General features: G+C 44.1%; 1 protein-coding gene across 1 annotated transcript in view; it reads right to left on the bottom strand.

Annotated features, from left to right (window-relative positions):
- Positions 1 to 1887: 1887 nt before the first annotated feature.
- Positions 1888 to 22891, bottom strand: part of LOC105923855 (solute carrier family 22 member 15-like) — a 44927-nt gene continuing 23923 nt past the window's right edge. The window contains 14 exon segments of the mRNA XM_036125907.1: positions 1888 to 3076; positions 3156 to 3314; positions 9146 to 9218; positions 9512 to 9620; positions 10919 to 11004; positions 16125 to 16265; positions 17596 to 17756; positions 19509 to 19553; positions 19555 to 19570; positions 21022 to 21151; positions 21222 to 21254; positions 21257 to 21327; positions 21477 to 21607; positions 21725 to 21884. Coding sequence (XP_035981800.1) covers positions 3032 to 3076; positions 3156 to 3314; positions 9146 to 9218; positions 9512 to 9620; positions 10919 to 11004; positions 16125 to 16265; positions 17596 to 17756; positions 19509 to 19553; positions 19555 to 19570; positions 21022 to 21151; positions 21222 to 21254; positions 21257 to 21327; positions 21477 to 21607; positions 21725 to 21884 — 1360 coding nt within the window. The 3' untranslated portion in view covers positions 1888 to 3031.

Below are 22891 nucleotides of genomic sequence, written 5' to 3'. Positions count from 1 at the left end.
ATAACTGGAGGTGTAATAAAAAGAAAACAGGCAGTAGTCTTCCCCTCTATGTTCATCTTCCTCCCTGGACACCATGAGTTAGGAGGAGACATCCTGTCGTCCTCAGCTTATCCTCGTCTTTCTCCTTCTCTTTTTTTGTTAATCAAATCTCTGCCTGGAAGGTTACTGGTTCATCTAAAGAGAAATTAAAATAATAATTAGTAAAATTATAGAGATTTACCTTTAGAGTGAAATATTCTAAGACTTTGTGTCTTTTAATTATGATGATTATGGCTCAAGGAAAAGAAAACTCAAGATTCAGAGTCTCAGAAGATTAGATTATCTCACCAACCAATGAAAATGGATCTTTTAAGCATAAATGTCAGGCGTGTGAGGAGTCTGTCCATTTCTCTGCTCTCAGTACCAGGTCTGGGCTCCTTCTGCAGGTCAAACACTGACTGCTGTTAGCGTTCACACAAAGAGTGCCGTTATCACTAGAAATTAGAGATGCACCATACATCTGCATTAACGTCAGTATCGGTCAATGTTAGTCATTTTTTAACATATGGGTATCGGTCCGATAAGTAAAACTGGGCCGATATTAACAACCGATGTTCATTTCCAGCTGCTTGCCCTTTATGTTTAAAGGGTCATGTGGTCGTGTTAAAGTGACAATGATGCATCACAGCCAGGGTGGTGGAGTTTTTAAATGAAGCGGAGATTAAAAATAAACAAAGCAGACAGTAATTCTAGACTATAACCCACATTCAAAAATACGGTACAAGCTTTTACAAAAATCAATCATGTTAGGAACGTAAATGTACACACACCGGTAAATAATGGTTATATATAATATACTATTAATATCGGAAAACGACATCGTAGATTACCCCATGGAGGACTGGTTTCTGGAGGTGGATGCGCTGCTGGAGTCATGTGAACGTCCACAGAGCTTCTGGGTGAGCATATGGAGCCTGGAGGAGGTGCAGGCAGAACATTTACACACAGACACTCCCTGAGGGAGGAGGACGGTGTGGAGCAGGATTAAAATGAGAACTTTCTACGTTTGCACAGAGCACCGAGGCTGGAACGACTCTGAACGTGTTTCTGGAGTCAGAAAGCTGGTCAGCAGCTTTTCCTGCTGCTCAGTTATGAACAACAAGCTCTGCAGGTTGGCCAGAGACACAGGAGAGCAAAGGTGAGCTGGTGTCGGGTTTCTGACAGCAGAACCAGCACCGAGGCAGGACCCACAGGAACATCAGAGGCCTGGGTGTGCTAACCTCTAACGCTGCTGCAGAGATGAGGTCACATGATGCCAGAGCAGCTGTTGCTGCTCTAACACAGCCAGGTGACCCCCCTGCACCTGGAGCTGACTCAGCACAAAGACCAACAGGTCCAAAGCAGGACCGTGCAGCGTGATTCTGGTTCTGGGTCCAGGTAGTTCCATCATTGGGCTGAAGGTCTTCTCCACGCCTGATGGATCCTAACGGGCCGCCATGCAGTAGATGGGAATAAAAATCACCCACCCAGTCGGTCCAGAACCACCACTCCTCTCCTTACTGGTACCGTTTGGCCCGTTCTGCTGCAGGATCAATCTTCAGCACATTTTCTCTTCACTTCTTTAAATGTTCTGATGAGTTCAGCTCGATCCATGAAACCAGAGGTTCCCTCATCATGGAGGCTGGATACCAGCGCTTTGGGCCAGTTTCATTAAAGCGTCTGAGAAGAACCGTGGTTTCAGAGGTCCAGATGGGTTCTGGGCCGGTCACAGCGTTCTCTGGTAAACCGCAGCCTCCTCAGCACAGAACACGGCCAGGGAACCCGCAGAACCTTCCTGTTGCCTGGAAACATGATCAATTATCAAAGACTTTTCTGCTCGTTAAACCCTTGAGACCAAAGAAGCATCGGTGAGGAAGAGGAACGTTTTATTTATTCAGAACCAATAAATCCTGCAGATGCAGCAACAGGTTTAATGAACATTAATATCATCTACATACAAAACAGCTTAACAGAAAACCAGAGGGAAAAAAAACGTCATTTAATCCTCAAATATTAACTTCCAGGAATGTTTTAGTGTTTTTAATCCAGAACCTTTCATCCCTTCACCCGACCAGAACCTTTAATTAGCATTTAAATCACCAACATTATTAATCTGAATCAGATTTTATTCCACTTTTCTTTCTAATGAAACCTTCAGGCGCTGAGATTTCCTGACTCACTTGAACACAACTTTGGCTGATTTAGCCGTTTCTTCTCAGCCCTGTTGGGCCGAAGTGGAAAAATATATCAGAATTTAATATAAACTGTTATACGAATAAAAAGCTCCATTTAAATATTCAGGTTTGGTCCCATAAACTGGCAGGATTTCACTTAAAGTGCAGATTAACTGAGGCGAGGTCCGGTTCTCGCTGTAACACGTGGACCACGAAACCGTTTTAATTATCAGAATCACTGAGAAGCAATAGAACCCAAACTCAGATGTTCCAGAGGTCCGGCTCACTGAACCTCCTTTAGGATCCTCATAATGATCACCACCACCGGTTCTGTATGAGAACATCCGCTCTGACCTGGAACCCGGACCAGAAAGGAACCATTCAGGATGTAAAACACCTGCTGGTGCTGATCCGAACCATGAGCCTCCATTACATCATCAACCCTTAACCTGAAGCAGAGGTTCTGCTTTTCCATCTCTACCGGGTCAGAACCAGGAGCAGGTTCAGGTGGTTCTGACCCGGTGAAAGCTTAGAGCTCTGCTCCCAGCGGCTCATGTTTCCATGTTCTGGGTCACTGGATTCTGGGTTCTGTAATCTGTGACCTGGTTTGTTCTGGGTTTTCCCAGACCGCTCCGACAGCAACGGTTCATCTTTGAGTCTAAGTTTGTGCTTCTCTGCAGCCAACGGCGCCGACATCACGACAGAACCCGGAGCTAAAGCCCTGAGGCGGAACCGTGCAGAACCGTGCAGGAGACCCGGAGACGCTGGCCGGACATGAGGGACGCCTCGGCGCTCTGAAGCCGCCGTTCCCTGGAGGCTGGAAGACGAGGCCGACGGCTTCACTTGTGGGTCGACCCCCGTTTCTCATGTTGGTAGAGCAGAGCCTGCAGACAGAAACAGGACAGGCAGGAATCAGAGGAGCGTTCCGGTCCGTGTCTGAACGGGTTCTGACCCGGTCGGCACCTTGCTCTCCAGAACCCGGCCGTGGCTCGGACTGCTCAGCTCCTCCAGCGTCTCGGCGGCGGGCCTGTTGAGGGTCTCGGGCAGCAGGAGGCCCAGACAGCCTGCAGACAGGCCGCTCAGACAGAACACGGTGAAGGGCATGGAGGCGTGGAGAGCTCGCTGAAACAGACACAGCAGCGTTTACGCCACGGCAGGGATGTCAAAGTCTAATACACCCAGGGCCAAAAAAAAGAATTTGCTACAAGCCGAGGGCCGGACTGGTTCAATGTTTATTAAAATATATTAAAATTATTGCATATAGCCTATTGAACCGAGACCTAACAGTGTATATTATTAAATCATTAAATTAATAAATCAACATTTTCTTATGGATCTGTCAGTAATTTCAAGAGAAACAATTTTTCAACAGGCAAACAGATAAAAACAAACTTCCTTCAAAGAAAAATCACATGTTCTGTACATTAAAAGAATAAAGCAGTATTTTTTATGGCTCTGTCAGTAAAGTAACCTCAAGGGAAAACATTTAAAAAACATGTTTCTTAATATCAAGATAAACACATGAATAAAAGTTCATGCATAATAAACTGAAAATGAATTATAGTGCTGCTCCATGATCCTACCGATCACAGCTTTCAAATAGTAAAATAAGGGGAAAAATCTAATCAGTTGTATTCTCTCATGCCTTTTATCTGCTATTTTCCATTCAACTAAAAAATAAATATGAATAAATAAAATACAATAAAATAAAATTGCACATTAATTAGTTATAGCCGATAAAAAATATAAACTGTAGCGCTCCGGTCCAAGAGGTCACGTGATTTGGATGTTTGCTGCTCAGCCAATCAGATCGCTGTATTGTCAGCTCTGCGAGTTCAACCAGTTCATCATGGCTGCGCCCGTATGCATCTGTTGTCAGATGAAGAAAGCCCAATAATAAAATTTTCTGGTGCAAGTTGGCAGAGATCTTGATGGCAAAGAAAAATAAACAGCCCCGTCCATCCATCCATCATCCATCCATCCATCCATCCATCCATCCATCATCCATCCATCCATCCATCCATCCATCATTCATTCTTCATCTTCTAACACGCTTATCCCTGCTGGGTTCGTGAGGTGTGCTGGTGTCTATCTCCAGCTGTCAATGGGTGAGAGGCGTTGTATAAACTGGACAGGTCGCCAGTCCATCGCAGGCCAGAAATAATCCAGACTTTTGCCCATTTTACTATGATATCACCAAGACCTGCTGCGCTAGGATAGCAGGTGTCGTTGTGCCAAACGACTTATCCCCGCCAGAATTTGTATCCCCTGCGTCAGGAGCGCATTCAGCTGGAAGAATGAATCCAGTCAACTCCGCCTCATTTCCAACCTGTTAGGCGTGAGTGAAGGTGATTATCAGTAAGACGGCTCCTGTGTGATGTTTTGATTAGAGAAAAGTTGTTCACACAGGTATGCGCTGCCAAACAGAGAGAGCGTCCGAGCAGCTTGGATGTGCAACTGGGGCATTTTATCAGGGATGAAACGTTTTTGTTGTGCTTTGCATGTTTGGATTGGTTTTGTTTTAACAATCCAAGCACACCGGGCTGAAGTCGATTGTCTAAGGAGGCGGAGCATATTTAGTGCGCTGTGTCAGCAGAGGCTGATTGAAGCCAAAATAAAAAAGATAGCCTGGATGGAAGGAGAGGGGAGCTGATCCTGCAGGTGACAGAGACAGGTGCAGGTGTGTTTATCTTGCTTCCTGTGAGAAACTATCAGATCAAAGACAAATGAGAATATGAAAGAAGTCAAATAACGGAAAAAATGTAATCCTAACAGCTAATATGCAGAATCCATTCTGGAGTTTGGTATCATTTACAAACTAGCTCTCTGTTCACTGCAAGAATTTAGAAAGAAAATGAAAGCAGGTGAACCCGGCCCGGTTCTGATAGGTGTCGGTCTGGTTCCTTTCAGGAGGACCTTTGGACAGGACATGAAACACCATCTGCTGCCATACAGGATCAACTCTTAAATTAAACACTTAGCTATTGCTGCTGAAGCATCAAAGCTGCTCCCTCAACCTGACATAAACTTATCTGGGTTTATTTATAATTAATCATCATTTCTTTTTCTACTGGAAACAAGAACCCTTTAAAAATTTACCAGACTATAATTAACTTTTATTCATTAGATCAGTGTCCAACGTTTAGGTAAATCTTAGCAGCTATTAACCAGCTAACTCACTGTACGCTGGAGCAATGTTTCCCAAACTTAGGGTCAGGACCCGTTTTATTGGGTCGCTAATTGGCAGATTAAAATGCATATCAATCTTATGTGAATGAGCGTTTTTTTGCTACGCTGGTCTGTTCAGCTCAGATGCTGTGTGAGGTTTTCTCTCTCTCTTCGCCCTAACCTGATATTTCACTATGCTATACTGCCCTCTGCTGTCCACATTCATAAAATGTTTTATCCGAGTCTGTGATCTGTCAGCGTCGATAGGATGTCCAAGCGAAAATATAAGGACGATTTTATTAATCTTGGCTTTACGAAAACTATTCGGAATGGAGAAGAAAGGCCTCAGTGTGTTTTATGTGGGGAAGTACTCACTAATGAAAGTTTTAACTTTAATAAATTGGACAGACATCTTCAAACAAAGCATTGACAGTATCGGGGAAAGTCCAAAGAATTTTTCCTATGCAAAGAAGAATCCTTCAAGAAACAGTGTTTTGACAGCGGAAAAGTAAGTCATTACATTTTTTTTTGTTGGTGTACGTTAGCATTTTAAATATTATTTTTGTGTGTCAGTTTAATAGTGACGGCGTTGCTAGCTAACATGTCATTGTTAGCCGCCATTGTCCGTCTGTCTGGCGGGCTTGTTACTAATGTGTGTATTTAACCTTGTTTTGATGGTGGAAGAGTCAGTAACGAGGGTGTTGTGTTTGTATTACTCAAGTGTGTATATGCCGGTGAAATGCAGTGTGAGACTAATGTAATGGGAACTAGTGAGAGTGGTAATTTTTAATGATTCTCCCTGTTTTCTACCAGGCATTCAAAGGGAACAGAGCAGCACTGAAGGCATCACACCAAGTCAGCCTCCACATTGCCAAGGCAAAGAGAGCAGCTGATAAAACCATGTTTGAAAGATGTGTGTCTCTCTGTCTTGGGTGAGGAAGCAGCAAACAAAGTCAAGTCGATCTCACTGTCAAATAACACCGTTGCAGCCAGAATCAAAGACATGGCAGAGGACATTCAAAAGTTAGTTACAGAGGAAATATTGGAACATAAAATGTTTTCAGTGCAGCTAGATGAGTCTGTTGATGTGGCTGGGATTCCCCAGTTAATGGTCTTTGTCAGATATATCAGTGGTAAAGATATCAAGGAGGAGTTCCTGTTCTGTGACCACCTACACACGACTACAAGGGGAGAGGACATTTTCAGAGTGGTGGGCAAAAATGTGAAAGAGCTCAAATTGGAATGGATGAACTGTATTGGAATTTGTACTGATGGTGCCAAAAGCATGACTGGGTGCTGGTCTGGTTTTGTGGCCCATGTTCGTAGTGTGATACCAACTGTGAAGGTGACCCATTGTATCATTCACAGAGAAGCTTTGGCCAGCAAAGCTTTTCAGCGTGACCTTGGAGAAGTTTATGATATGGTTGTGAGAATAGTGACTCTAATAAAAAAGCGACCACTACAATCAAGGCTCTTCACAGTTATGCAGGGTAATGGGGGCAGAGCAGGAGCACCTGCTATTTCACTGTGGCCTATCTCAAGAATGAAGACCCAAACCTTGCCAAGCATTTTCAGGACAAGCAGTGGCTGGCAAGATTCACCTACCTTGTGGACATTTTCACCAAGCTCAACACACTGAACACAAGCCTTCAAGGAAAGGACAACAGCATCTTGGAGCTGGAAGATGCAATTCAAGGATGCATTGCACGCCTGGGTCTATGGCAGTCTCAGCTGGGTGCAGGAGAACTGGCAATGTTTCCTGTCCTCTCTGCCTACCTAGAGAACACAGGTGTTCCCCTGAGTGACTCTGTGAAACAGAACATTGTTGAGCACATGTCTGTTCTACAGGAGAACTTTAAGCGGTACTTCCTTGACTCTCAGGGATCTTCAAGCCTTCAGTGGGTCAGGTATCCTTTCCAAGCTGTGCCATCACTAGAGCTTGGCCTAAGTCAGACAGAGTTAGAGGCACTGGTCACACTGCAAGTAAGTGGTGGCAGTAAGATGCTATTTGAGTCAACCACCCTGTCACAGTTTTGGATTTCTCCTGCTTAGCTAAGAAAGCATTAGAGGTGTTGATTCAATTTGGCACCACATACTTATATGAATCTGGCTTTTCGACTCTAGCATACCTGAAAAATAAATACAGAAACAGACTAAATGCTCAGCATGACCTCAGAATGGCACTTTCAAAAACCAAGCCTAGAATAGATCAGCTGGTGGAAATCTTTAACCAGCCACATACATCTCATTAAATTCAGGTCAGCATTATTTAAAAAAAATGTTGGTGTCTGTACTCAGGGAAGATGGGAGGGGCTAAGAAAATGAGCTGAGAAAGGGGTAAAACACAGAAAGGACAATAGAAACCTTTTCTGTTTTTGTTTACTTTTCTAAGCGAATAAATATATTTCAAATATATTTAAATTCATGGCTTGTTTCGTCTTTTGTCCACTGTTTGAAAATGTAGATGTTACAGTAATTCATGGTGTATTTTTGTAAATTTGGGTCCTGGGGAGACACCAAATTTCTCTTTTGGGTCTTGAGCTGAAAATGTTTGGGAACCACTGCGCTGGAGCATCAGATAATCTGAACACAGCTGATGAGTTTTCACAGGAGGGAAACACCATGGTGATAAAAATCATAGTTTAAACAGCAAGCTATGAAGTATTACTGTGATTTAATTTAAGTCCACTTTAATGGGGCCAAACTGCTGCATCTGGGTCTCTAACTGTGAAATCATAGTTTTATTTCATCCGTTTTTCATGTTTATTCCCTGGAGGCACCACCAGGGGGCGTCAGAGGATCATACCCCAGCACACGCTGCCGCCCATGAGGCCATCTGGGCAGGGAAGTCCCAAAGTTAACTTTAGGTGTGCCGTTAGGGGGATTTTCTCCTCTGAACCAAACGTGTCGTTGTTTTATAGTGAAACTGATGTTTAAGGAGCTGCTGAAATTAAGACTAACTGACAGAGCAGCTCAGTTCAGATCAGGAGCTTCTGCAGATAAAACTGGCTTTTCTCTCCGGACTCTGAGTTTCCATTTCTGTAGCTTTCAGCTCCTCAGAGAGAAACGCCCAGGCAGCTCTGCTTTCAGTTGGAGGAGTCCACGCCCTCATGGGGCCGCCTGATGACTCGGCCCCTTTGGGGTTAAACGCTTCTCACTTTCTGTTTGTGATGAGATCCGTGGTTCTGTCCTCCCTCCAGTTAGTTCTGCCAGAAAGACGGCGGTCAGACCAACGAGTGAACCATGGAGTCCAGATGTGCCAGAGGGCGTCTGTGGAGGAGACGTCAGCAGGAGGGCTCGGTATCTGGACCTGAGACTCTGAGGTTCTCTGGTCCATTTAAAGGCCACAGAGGGAGAAACTGAAACCAGTGTTTGGAGAAGTTCCCGTTAAGTTGGCATATTTCTAAAGGTTAGGCCTGTACCACCGTTTAAAGAGACTCGGCTGTGAGAACCAGCCTCAGACATCTCCTGATCGCCTGCCCTGCTGTGCATCACTGCTGAGTCAGCATCATCAGAACCATCACCACCAAACGGTGCATTTAATAAACACAGACGTCTCTAGAAGTGGAGAAACCTGGACCTTTCCTAATTCCCAGACTGTGCAGGAAGCCAGGCCTCTGCTGGTGTCACCGCACAGCGTTAATGCTGCACCACAGCCAGGTTTCATCTCCTGCTGTGGAATCAGACCTTCTCCATCAGCTCCAGGTGATCCTCCACCTTCCTCTGAGGCGTCCTGTCGTCACGCTGAACCTGAAAGTGAACTTCCTGCGGCGTGGGAAACTCACCATGGAGGGGACGAACGGCGCCAGGATGCCTCCCACCCTGCAGGACATGGAGCAGACCCCCAGCCCGGCGTTCCTGCAGCACAAACGGCTCGTTAAAGGTCCGACTCGTTAAGGGCCCGGCTCGTTAAAGGTCCGGCTCGTTAAAAGGTCCGGCTCGTTAAAAGGTCCAGCCCGTTAAAGGTGTGGCTCGTTAAAGGTCCGGCTCGTTAAAGGCCCGGCTCGTTAAAGGTCCGGCTCGTTAAAGGCCCGGCTCGTTAAAAGGTCCGGCCCGTTAAAGGTGTGGCTCGTTAAATGCCCGGCTCGTTAAAGGCGCGGCTCGTTAAAGGTCCGGCCCGTTAAAGGCGCGGCTCACGGCCGGCGGCTCACCTGATCGCAGTGGGGTAGAGCTCAGACGTGTAGACGTAGGCGATGTTGAAGGCGGCGCTCACCATCAGCTTCCCCAGCAGAGCCAGAGACGTGACGCTCAGCAGAGCCCCTGTGAGCAGAACCACAGCAGTTCTGTTAGCGTTTCCTGTTAATCACCCAGACACACAGAACCCCTGCAGAGAAACACCAGGACCGCGGTTCTGATTGCCCACAGCAGCGGTCCCATCTACCCAGACGGCACCGACTGGAGAACCGCCAGGATGACCAGCTTCAAGGTTTCTGAGGCTGCTGGTGCAAAAACACAGAGACTTCTGCTGCTGTCAAAGCTCTGACCGATCCCAGAACCCATCCTGGACCGGGTCCACAGGTTCAGCAGAAACACTGAGGCTCTGACCCAGGAGTACTTTCTATGAGAAAAGGCTAATGCATAGAAGAGGAACTGAAAGTAAAATGTTCCTGAAACGAGTTTATTTGTCCTTTATTTGAGCAAGAAATCAAGATGATCTGCCAGTGGAGTCAGTATTTACCCTTAAAATAAGACGATTAGAGTCACTGCACTGGAATCAGATGGAGGATAGATGTTCCACTGGCAGAACGTTTAAACATCAGATGGAGGAGAGATGTTCCCCTGGCAGAACGTTTAAACATCAGATGGAGGAGAGATGTTCCCCTGGCAGAACGTTTAAACAAAGACTGGTTTCAGGAACATCAGAACCTTCTGCTGGGCAGCATCTCCTCTACAGGCTTCATCTCAGCAGATCCACTCTGGGCCTCCAGGATGAAGCAGAGCTCAGACAGTCAGCAGCTCCTTCAGCTGCTGGGTCTGGGACAGAACCGGGCTCCACTACAGGAGGACGGGTCTGACGCCTCATCAGAACCAGAGCTTAGGAACCAGAGAGACGCAGCAATGCTCCGTTAAAGCTCAGCGGTGACGGTTTCCTGTCTGACAGGAAGTGAAGCGTCTCCTCCATCAAACGCCACCGATGATTATTAGACCAGAACCTCCTGGGTTCTGGTCTAATAATCATCTAGACTCTTGCAGTAGAACAAGGTATTTATAAAGTGTAAAGGTCACAGAGCCGGCATAGCAACACGTCAATGTTTATAACAACAGGCCGGTTTATTCATGAAGTTATTTCCACTAAGCAGACTAAGTAGCTACTTCCTAAAAGCTTATTCCAGCTAAATGAGGCGCTCATGAATCAGCGACCCGACCCGACCCGGCCCGGCCCGTTTTTAGCTGGCAGCCGAGAAGTAAAAGAGGAAGTCAGACCAGAACGGCTCTGATGGTTAATTTAAACTCTTTAGTTCACTTCAGTTCAGCAGAGTTAGCCTCAGAGCGGCTCTGACAGCAGCCACGGTCAGAGCCCACCCTACCGGGCCACGGCGCCGGTACCAGCAGCTCACCTGGGTTCTCCGGGACCAACATGGTGCAGAGGCAGGCGGCGCCGGCCAGAAACAGGAAGCTGGCCATGCTCTTCCTCCTGCCGGCCCTGAGCACACAAACATAACCGATCAGAGCCTGGCTCAGAGGCACAGAGGCAGTGTGGTGCTGTCCGGGCGTCACACCCACAGCCCGTCTGTCTCATCGACCCGTAGAACCCTGCAGAACACCCAGCGGACCAGAACCAGCAGATGACACGGAGGCCAACCCATGGCTGACTGTGGAGGCTTCACTCTGGACCCACAGCAACCTCCGCACTCCTCCCCAGACTCTTGTTCTCTAAATGATAAAAACAGTCCGGTTCTGGTTCTCCTCAGCCCAGATCAGGTGGTTCTGATGTTCTCTATGGTTCTGGAGAGGCTGCAGTCTGTCTCTGTGGTTTTAACACCAGTATTTTTTCCTTCCACCAAACCTTCCTCCACAGACCCGGTTCCAGCCGGCTGCGCTGGCGATGACCCGGTTCTTCAGTCGGCTACCTGGTGCTGGTTCTGGTCACAGCAGAACAGTTCTGGGTCCATTTGGGTTTACTGTTTGATGTTCTAGTTTATTCTGAGTTTTTAACGTCTGAAAGCCGGAATCACCTGACAGGAAGAAACAGCTGGAACACACTGATTAATCTACATTAATTAATCTATATAATTAATCTACACTAATCAAGTGAGAATGCTATACAGCATTCTCACTTATTAAGTTCCTTCAGGTCTTAATTATTATTCCGTACGTTTTTCGGCATCTAACTACTCCTGCATACTTCAACCGATTTAAACAATTTTCGTATCAAAACCTTCAGCTCGTTCACGACATTAGTGTCTTTTGGTAATTATAACTTTTATAATATTTAAAATATTTAACTTTTGTGAGTTTTTTGCTCTCATTGAAATTGAATAGAGAATCCTTCAAATTTTTCAAAATTTTCAGCGTTTTGACAGTTTACTGCTTCAGCCTAATTTCAGCTAAAAACACCATTCAACTTTTAAAATGTTCAAATAACTTTCAGCTATCTTCAGCTACTTCAGCCTTTTCATATCTTTCACCATTTTCATATAGTACCTCCTTAGAATAATTTTGCATTTTCATAAAATTCAGAAAAATTAATGCGTTGCTATGGTTGCTAGGGAGTTAATTTAGAGTGGCCGCTCTGCCGTTCCTATAGATTTTCCTTCTCTGAACAACTTCTTCTCATTCGCTCAATTTTCACTCTATTCACATAAATTATACATCAAAACGTAGGAATTTTTGTCTGTATTCTGGAAATGTAACCATCATTGGTGTGGGATTCATAGGTTTTTCACAAATCACCCCAGAGCACCACGAAGCCTAAAAGCTCTCCATTGATTTTCTATGGAGACACCTGACATTCCCAAGCGACACATGTTTTCACATCATCGCTACTCCTAAACCGTTTCATGTACAGGCATGAGACTTTCACAAATGAATGTCCAGACCCTTCTGGCGCTCACAAAAAAGGAATTTTGTCGATAACTGTTACGGTTTTGCCGCAGGAACAATTTGTTCGGGAGTAGCGAATGTGCAAAATCCTGAAAACGCTTTGGACCTGCATCCTTCTAAATGATGCACTTTTTTACATCGTCGCCATGCCTACACCGATTTTTGTACAAACATAAAAATTAGCACCACAGTCCTCAAACGCCTGCTGATACTCACGCTGAAAGAATTATTTTGATATCTCTTATACTTTTTCAGCTAGAGCGATTTGTTCGGGACCGTTTTTAGAGGATTTTTGAATTTTCGTCAATATTCCCCTTTATTTCATGATTGTTTGCGCCTACATTAAAATATTTCAAGAAAAAAACGCTAGTTTTTCTTGTTCCCCTATCCGTTCCGAAATAAACACAGAAAAAAATACGTCTCTAGCCCTTACGGTTGATGAAAAATCCAGAGTTGTTCAAGGCAAAGTGGTGCCATTTTATTCCAATTACAGCTCTTCTGAGCCAAAGTCTCAGCCTGCAGTAGAGGGACACCAGCAGGTGTGAGTGAGTTTCCATGACAACAGAACTCTGCTGGCCAGAGGTTACTACAGGTCAGGGACATGCTCCCTTTGCTTAGAATGGCACCTTCTACTACTGATCCTACAACTACTACTGTACTGCTACTACTACTACTAATGATACTACTACTGCTGCTACTACTACTAATGATACTACTACTGCTACTACTACTACTATTACTGATATTACTACTACTACTGATACTACTACTACTACAACTACTACTGATACTACTACTATTACTACTGATACTACAACTGCTACTACTACTACCACTACTATAACTGATACTACTACTACTACTACCACTACTATTACTGATACTACTACTACTACTACTACTACCACCACCACCACCACTACTAGTACTGATACTACTACTACTACTACTTCTGATACTACTGCTACTACTACTGCTACTACTACTACTACTACTACTTCTGATACTACTACTGATACAACTACTACTACTACTGATACTACTACTACTACCACTACCACTGCTACTTCTACTACTACTACTACTACTTCTGATACTACTACTGCTACTACTACTACTACTACTTCTGATACTACTACTGCTACTACTACTACTATTACTGATACTACTACTACTACTACTACTACTACCACCACTACTAGTACTGATACTACTACTACTGCTACTACTACTACCACTACTATTACTGATACTACTACTACTACTACTACCACTACTAGTACTGATACTACTACTACTACTACCACTACTAGTACTGATACTACTACTACTACTACTACTACTACTACTACTACTACTACTACTACTACTACTGCTACTACTATTACTACTGCTACTACCACTACAGCTACTACTAATACTACTTCTGATACTACTGCTACTACTATTGATACTACTACTACTGATACAACTACTACTACAATTACTACTACTACTGATACTACTACTACTGATACAACTACTACTACAATTACTACTACTACTGATACTACCACTACTACTACTACTATTACTGCTACTTCTACTACTACTACTACTACTACTACTACTACTACTGGTAGTACTGCTACTAATACTAACTTTCAAAAATCCTTCAACTATCTTAAACTAGTTCAGTTTTCATAACACTATTCTAATCCCTCAGCTGTTTTTCATTACTATTGATAGTACTACTGATACTACTTCTACTGATACTACTACTAATACTAATACTAACTTTCAAATATCCTTCAACTAGTTCAGCTTTTTCATAACATTTTTCTAATCCTCCAGGTGTTTTTCATGTTAAATTTGGTTCTTTTTTTCATTTCAGCTAGTTTTTTTCTCTTCTTCAAAGATCTTCTGCCTCTTTTCCTCAATCATTCTGCAGGAAAGCATTCTCACTTTTTCTAGTTAATCTATATAAATGAATCTACATAATTAATCTATATATATATAAAGAAGAAGTCTGGTCAAAATCAGAATTCAAACTGCTGAAAGTACTTTAAATATAAAATTATTACATACTGGTCAATAAATCATAAGCTTTTTTAATTAAGAGTAATTTTCATTTGAAGGTCCTTTTATGGAGGCAGCCATCTTGGAGAAGAACAGTACTGCCTCCTCCCAGTTTGTAACGGTTTTAATGCCAAAATATATTTTTTAACCTCTTTAACAAAGATAGACATGGTATTAAGCATTTAAATTTAAATTAATACTATTTTTACATTTTAGAGACATAAAAAGACAACAAATAAGCATTAAGATATGGTTTATGGGTTGGGTTCTGCAATGTTATGAGTATAAAACTCATCTTTAGAACCAACCTCTGCTCAAAATGGTGATCTGCACCTCCTAATCTACTTCCAGCAGTTATCATCAGTTATTGCAACCGTAAACTGCAGAAAATACAGGCAGATCGGCTCCTTCTGAGTTTACTCTCTGCTGCTGTCAGGATGAGCTGCAGCGCGTTATGAGGCGGAGGGATATTTCAGTGTCACTTAGTTTAGAGCCCAAACAATCGACTTCACTTTCAGAAACAAGCCCAAAAAAAACTGCAACCTGCAACTCATGAAATTTACAAGCGACTTTAGAAAAAATAAGACCAAAGTTGCATAAAATAAGTGGGTTTCACAACAGTGAGGATTCTTTCCAAGTGTGTCGTATCACTCTCCGCCGCTCTGATCAGTACACAAATGGTACATAATGGCCTCTCCCACTACACAGTGATTGAGACGTTTATGCTTTTATTTTGTTACTGATTTACGCTAAATTCATTAAATCCCCACAAATGTATTAGTTTTAGGTATAGCTAATGATCCACTGATTTTTCCTTGTTGACCAGACTTCTCCTTTAATCTATATAAATTCATCTATATAATTAATCTACACTAATTAATCTATATAATTAATCTATATAATTCATTTGTATATTTAGTCTCTATAATTAATCTGTATAATGGATCTACATAATTTATCTCTAATTAATCTGTATATTAATTCTATATAAATGAATCTGTATAATGAATCTATATAATATATATAATTTACCTGTATATTAATTCTATATAAATGAATCTGTATAATGAATCTATATAATATATATAATTTACCTGTATATTAATTCTACATAAATGAATCTGTATAATTAATCTATATAATATATATAATTAATCTGTATATTAATTCTATATAAATGAATCTGTATAATTAATCTATATAATATATATAATTAATCAGTATATTAATTCTATATAAATGAATCTGTATAATTAATCTATATAAAATATATAATTAATCTGTATATTAATTCTATATAAATGAATCTGTATAATGAATCTATATAATATATATAATTTACCTGTATATTAATTCTATATAAATGAATCTGTATAATCTATATAATATATATAATTAATCTGTATATTAATTCTATATAAATGAATCTGTATAATTAATCTATATAATATATATAATTAATCAGTATATTAATTCTATATAAATGAATCTGTATAATTAATCTATATGAAATATATAATTAATCTGTATATTAATTCTATATAAATGAATCTGTATAATTAATCTATATAATATATATAATTAATCTGTATATTAATTCTATATAAATGAATATATATAATTAATTTACACTAGTTAATGCAGCTGTGTGCAGCCTCTCACCAGCTCTTGTTGATGAAGTAAATGCAGAGCGGGTAGGCGGGCAGCTCCACCAGGCCGTACATGGCCACGCTGAGGAAGCGGCTCCCCGACGTGCCGCCGGCCCCCAGAGTCAGGCCGTAGTACACCAGACTGCAGGCGTACCTGCAACACACACAGCACAGCTGCTGACTGGGGACGGAGGGGTGGAGGCGTGACCTCTGACCTGCAGGATGAAGGTTGGTTAGTCCTCTGAGCAACGCTGCTGACTGATCCCAGGGGTTCAAACCAAGACGCTGCAGCTGGGAGGACAGCAACATTATTGTGTAATGATAACAGCTGATAGAAAGTCACCTCCCTGCACTGGAGCGATCCAGGCTGGAGGAAAACGCCTGAATGTGACCGTCAGCTGCAGATGGATCCTCAGAGGAGGTTTAGCTGTCAGGAAGCAGCTCCACGCCCTGCTGACATCATCCTTCAGACATGTTAGGCAGCAGATGTCCACTGGGCTCCACGCCAGCATGACTTCTACAGGAGCAGCGCTGCTGCAGCACGCCCAGCTCACTTTACTCACATTACTGCGTTAGAAAATACCAACTAGCAGCTACAGAGCAGGGAAACTCAGGCAGAATTCAGGGCTGTTTATACGTTAAAAACAACGTCCAGCAGATCACATAAACGTATGTACAGCCTATATATGCTGACTTATACCAACTATAACAGGGGTTACATGAATTTAAACATCATGAAAGGTTTAAAATGTACTTTATTTGAAGATCCAGCACTGCCTGCTCCTTCCTGTCTGGGCTGTGAAAACTGCTAGCGGCTACAGCGCCTGCTGCCAGGAGGAGAGGAAGACCCAGTAACCGACTAACCACACGTCAAACCCGTCCAGCAGCTTTATTTTTGATAAAAAGCAACTAACGACAAATCTAGCATCTGCTATCTTTAGGTTTTAGGTGTTTTAGGTGTTTTAGGTGTTTTAGGTGACTTTAGGGACTGGAGGCAGCAGTGGTTCTGGTGTTTCTGTCCTGAGGCAGCCAGGAGGAGCCTGCAGAGGCCTGCTGTAATCCCTCAGCGCTGCCTGACAGGCGCAGACACGCCGCTGCCTCCTGAAAGCAGAGAGGACCCACCTCACTCCGCTTTCACTCTGCAGATGCTTAAAGCTGCCGGTGGTTCCGCCCTGGATGACAGAGCGGGATATAAATATGGTGGAAATGGTTTTAGTTTTCATTCTGGTCGCTTTCTGTTTTTGATTCCCACACGGCTTGGATCAGGTGTTCCCCTCGCTGCCTGTGTGCCTCTGACAGATGTTGGTAGTGTGTATCCAGACAACATACAGAAATTAATTAATGAATAAAGCTGATTCTTAGTTAAAGCCTGTGAAAACGACCCTGAACGCTGCATCACAGCAGTAATGTGGCTGATTAATATGGTCCCGTCTCATGTTTCTAAGCAGCTACCGCTGGTTCTGTGCGGCCGGACCAGAACTCACCACACATACATGAGCACCAGCGTCCTGAGGCGCAGCACCGGGTGGACCGCCAGCTGCAGCACGCCGCCCCGGCTCCTCACCGGGCTGCCGGCGCCGCCGACGCGCTGCAGAACCAGGCTGGTGGCGCTGGTGCCGTTCCTCACCGCCATGTAGCGCAGAACCTCACATTTTATTGAAAAAGGAGAAAAGAAAACTAAACTCACAGGTTGATATTATGCAGTCAGGTCCTAAAAACTGTCAAAAGATCTCATATTAGACAAGATTCAACATAAACACTGAAAATAATTACTAAATGATGATTTATTACACCAGAAACCACCTGAGATCATATTTAGTGTGACAGATTCTAGTTTGTAGATCTAGAATCTTCCGCTGACGTCACCGTTTCACGCGGCTCTGGACTTTAACTGGTTTATGATCTAATTTTGAAACAGGGACTTATATGTTCATCATTATTCAGACGCTGAGGCTCCATCGCTCTGAGGAACCAACCGGGTCGTGAGCTGAGGTTCTGGTCCACCTGCAGTGGTTCTGAAGGCTCAGGTAAACCTCAGAGATTCACTTTCTGTTCCAGTTCTGTTCCAGTTCTGGTCCGGCTGCTTGCCGTGAACGACCTGCTAAACCAAAGCCTTTTCATTTTTCATCCACTCCGATTTCAGGGCTCTGACCTTTGACCCCACAGAGCTCCGTCTCACTCAGGTGTTTTCCAGGTAAAGGTGAGTTTTCTTCTGCAGAGAAACGGTCCTAAAGGTCCATTCAGACGTCGGGTTGCTGGTCCAACGAGGGTGGTTTCGGAGGGTAAACCAACAGCTCGGCATTGTGGGTAGACCACTTCCTGCTGCCTCTCTGACCCATTAGCATGCAGAGTGCCAGCCTTCATGCTAATGCAGCCTCCAGCGCTACCTCTGAAGCTTCTCTGTCTAAGCAGAGACTTTCACAGCCATCATGGCCTGCTTGGTGTTTTTTAATGATCTTCACTGCAAACTGAACTAAAAATAAGTCAAGTTGTGTTTGAAATGAGTGTAACTGTCCTTGATGTGAGCTACAAGTTTAGAAGAAGATTCCTGCACTTACACAGGAAACAACTCACCTCCATCGTCTCATTTCAGATGCAGTTTGTCTAATTATCTTCATTTAGGGGTTAAAAACCCTCATTCTATTCTTATTTACCTGCTCATATCCCAGAAAACGCTTATGTTAAGATTAATATGAGCTACTTTTAGTTCACTTTCTGCAGCGTTGCAGCAGAACCGGGTCAGAACCGGAGCAGAACGGGTCATCTGCAGAACATCTGCTGAAACATCTGGATACAGCTGTGACAGGGGAGGCTGGCTGAGTGGAGCAGAGGGCGCGGGGTTCTCCTGTGGGTCGTGTTGATGGAGAAAACTCCAGCCTGCAGCAGATCAGACAGGCGATCCGGGTCAGAACCCTCCTCCTGCTCCTCCCTCAGAAACGGACCCTGCCGTCTATCACAGGAAGCAAAACGCGCCCAGAAAGAAACTCAGTTGGAGCGAGTCACTCCGACACGTCCTACAGAGAACCCCCCCCCCCCCATTGGAAGGCGGAGCCACGGCTCCAGGACGCTGGCATCAGAGCAGAGTTACTCTGATAGCTGCAGCCAGGGTTCAGCCCACAGGCCAGAACCGCCTCGCTGAGAGGAACCCCCCCCCCACAGAGCCGCCTCTCTGACAGGACCACCCCACCCCCCACAGAGCCGCTGCGGCTTCCGGCACCGAGGATGTGAGCTGGTTACGCTAACTGAGGCCTTAACTGTCAAGCCTTCCTCTGTGAGGGAGGGGCAGGTATTGAGGTTTATTGTTTCCTCTGACTCTCTCACCTCGTTTGCTGTGAGGGTGAGACCTAGATGAGGTCACAGGAAGTGATGTCACAGCCTCCTCTACAGATATATTTACCTCTTCTGCTCGCTCCGTCTGTCCCTGAGAAAACAGCCAGCGAGGGAGATTCTGGAAGAGTTCTGCAGGATAAACCCAGAGACGTTAATGAGCGTGGCCGGAAAAAAAAACCAGCAAAACCCAGAAAAAAAGCTGCAAACCCCCAAAAAAAAACAGGAAACGCCAGAAGAAAAAAACAGCAAAACCCAGAAAAAAACAGGAAACCCCCAGAAAAAAACAGCAAACCCAGAAAAAAAATAGGAAACCTAGAAAAAAAACTAGGAAAACCCAGAAAAAAAATATCTGGAAATCCCCCAAAAAAAAACAGGAAACCAAGAAAAAAAACAGGAAAACCCAGAAAAAAACTGGAAACCAAGGAAAAAAAAACAGCAAAACCAAGAAAAAAAACAGCAAAACCCAGAAAAAAAAACAGGAAACTAAGAAAAAAAACAGGAAAACCCAGACAAAAACCCCAGAAAAAAAACAGGAAACCAAAGAAAAAAACAGCAAAAACCTAGACAAAAAACCAGGAGGAAACCAAGACAAAAACAAAAAACCCAGAAAAAAACAGCAAAACCCAGAAAAAAAAAGGAAGGGTAAAAAACCCCAAGAAAAAACAAACAGGAAACCCCAGGAAAAACACAGGAAAACCCAGAAAAACAGCCCCCCCTCAAATCAAGAAAAAAAACCAAGAAAATCCAAGAAAAAGCAGGATAACCACGAAAGAAAACAGGAAAAACCCCCCAAAAAAACAGGAAAACCCAGCAAAAAAAAACAGCAAAACCCAGAAAAAAAACAGCAAAACCCAGAAAAAAACAGGTAAACCCCAGAAAAATAAAACAGGAAACCCAAGCAAAAACAAACAGGAAACCCCAGCAAAAAAAAACAGGAAACCCCAGAAAAAAAATACGGAACCTAGCAAAAAAACTAGAAACCAGAAAAAAAATCTGGAAACCCCCCCCCCCCCCAAAAAAACAGGAAACCAAGAAAAAAAAACAGCAAAACCAAGAAAAAAAAACAGCAAAACCCAGAACAAAACAGGAAAACACAGAAAAAAAAACAGAAAACCCAAAAAAAAACAGGAAACCAAGAAAAAAAACAGCAAAAAACCAGAAAAAACAGGAAACCAAGAAAAAAACAAGAAAACCCAGAAAAAAAAACAGCAAAACCCAGAAAAAAAACAGCAAAACCAAGAAAAAAACAGAAACCAAAAAAAAAACAGGAAGCCCAGAAAAAAACAGGAAAACCCAGAAAACAAAACAGGAAACCCCAGAGAATAAACAGGAAACCTCAGGTTGGCGGGATCTACAGTCAGCACCTTCTCAACACCACACAGGAGAGATGTTGATCTGATCCTGATCACCATTCATGGCTTTGCTGAAGATTAAAGTGTTTTCTAAACTCTTTCTAGTTTCCCTTCCTGTTTTTAGCTGGTTTTTAGTGTAATGTGGGTCAGGCTGCCGCTGGTGAAAGGTTTGTCAAAGGTCACAGATGTTCTCCTAACATGGTTTAGCGTCTCTGGGGGTTTACTCACACCGACAGCAGGAAGACGAGGACGCCTGAGGAGTTGGCCACCAAGGCCAGAGTCCTCCACGGCCGCACCAGGTATCCCAGCGCCCCGAACAGAGCGATGCCCACGGCAAAGATCATGCTGCTCAGCGTCCCTGCAGAGACAAACAGCGGCGCTGAAGGCGCTGCTGGAGTCAGGAGAGCGTGTCCTGCTGCCTGTCGTACCGGTCATGGCCCAGTAGGGCTTGCCCACGTATCCTGGGCCAGGACGAAGCACACCAGGCCATGCCGCCGTTCATCAGCCCCACCAGGAGAACGGACCCGCGCAGACCTCGTAGCTGGGCGCCAGGGCCGTCACGTAGCCGAAGATCACCTCGAAGAACAGCCCTGAGGAGCAGAATGAGACGTGAGGAACCTGTTTGGACCCTGGAACCGAGCCTGGAACCCAGAATTCAACAACAGGAAGCCTGCGGTGCTCACCTGTCGGTAGACGGGTCTCCTGCCGATCTTGTCGGAGAGGGGCCCGAAGAGGACGTTCCCCAGCAGGAGGCCGGTGAAGAAGAGCGACCCGGGAGGCTGACCTTATAGGCCTGCTGCCTGACCAGGAGCCACTGAGGAGCACAGGAGAAGCCGTTAACGATTGGCGGACCGCCGCCGGCGCCGCGCCCCCGCCCACACAACAAGTCGTTCGCCACCCCCGCGCCACACCGTGCCCGTCCCACGCCCACCCGACCGTCGCTCTCCCCCTCGTTGACGATGGAGTCCGCCTCCTCCGTGAAGGTGACGCGCTGCGGCTGGCCCGGACGGGCCGCCGCCCCCGCGGCTCCAGCCGGTACGCCGGCGTGTATCCCACCAGAACTATCACATGGACTGACATTCCATGTAGACCTGGAAGACACACCGACCCTGTGAGGAGGGACCGGGTCAGAACCGCAGAACTCTGGGCTTCATCGTGTCTACGTTCCTGTCAGGCTGGACCAGAAACCCATTCAGTCCCCATTTAGCAGTTACTAACCTCCCAACAAACCCATAAGGCGTCCATGAAGAGAACAGCAGCGGTGCTGAATATTTTATTCAGGAAAATATGTTTAAAATCATGTAAAGAGGAAACTATTTTAGACAACACACTTAATTTATCTTATTATGTTTTTAAAGTTAGTTTAAAAGCCTGTTTTTAGCTCATCGTGTAAAACCACCAGCAGCAAACATTTAGTTTATCGTCATTGTTTACGACGGCACGGCGGCCCATCTTGGTTCACAGCTTGGATTTAGTTGCTCTTTGAATTCAGGTCATAAAAGCAAGTTTTTTAATTATTTTCTTTATTTTCTTTTTATGTGAAACGAAAAGAAGAAAAAAATTTATTATTGAATTGGGTTAAATAAATTCAGAGATTTTATTTTAAAGCCCTAGTCCCGGTTTACGACCCATTTTTCAGTCTTCACTTCTTGTCCCTTTAAAACCACAACCGTGACTACATTTGTACTAGAGTAGAGCTGTGAACTGGGAGAAAATGACGGATGTGTTTTTGATGCTTCAAAAGTATTCTACTAATCTAGAAGTTAATCAGGTTGTTTGTTGCAGCGACTTCTAGCCGTGGACTCCCCCAAGTCTGACATTGAAGGAAAGTGTGAAAAAAGCTGTAAAAAATCTCCTTAAAGTTTCCCATGTCAGCCATGAAGCATAATACAAGACGCTCCACTCAGACGTGACCAAATTAGGAGCTAAATCAGGGCGAAGCTGGAAGGAAGCCATTAGCAGACCCTGAAAGGAGCAGATCACGTATTAGAACGGCCTAGTCAAAGTCCACACCTAAATCCCAACACAGAATATGTGGTAAAAACAACAGATTTTACCAGAAGTCTGACTGAGGTAGGAGCAAACATGTCAGTCCGTC

This window comes from Fundulus heteroclitus, chromosome 22, assembly GCF_011125445.2.
Source record: "Fundulus heteroclitus isolate FHET01 chromosome 22, MU-UCD_Fhet_4.1, whole genome shotgun sequence".
NCBI classification, from domain to species: domain Eukaryota; kingdom Metazoa; phylum Chordata; class Actinopteri; order Cyprinodontiformes; family Fundulidae; genus Fundulus; species Fundulus heteroclitus.
The sequence above is the reverse complement of the archived record's forward strand: the minus strand, read 5'-3'. Positions and strand labels throughout refer to the sequence as shown.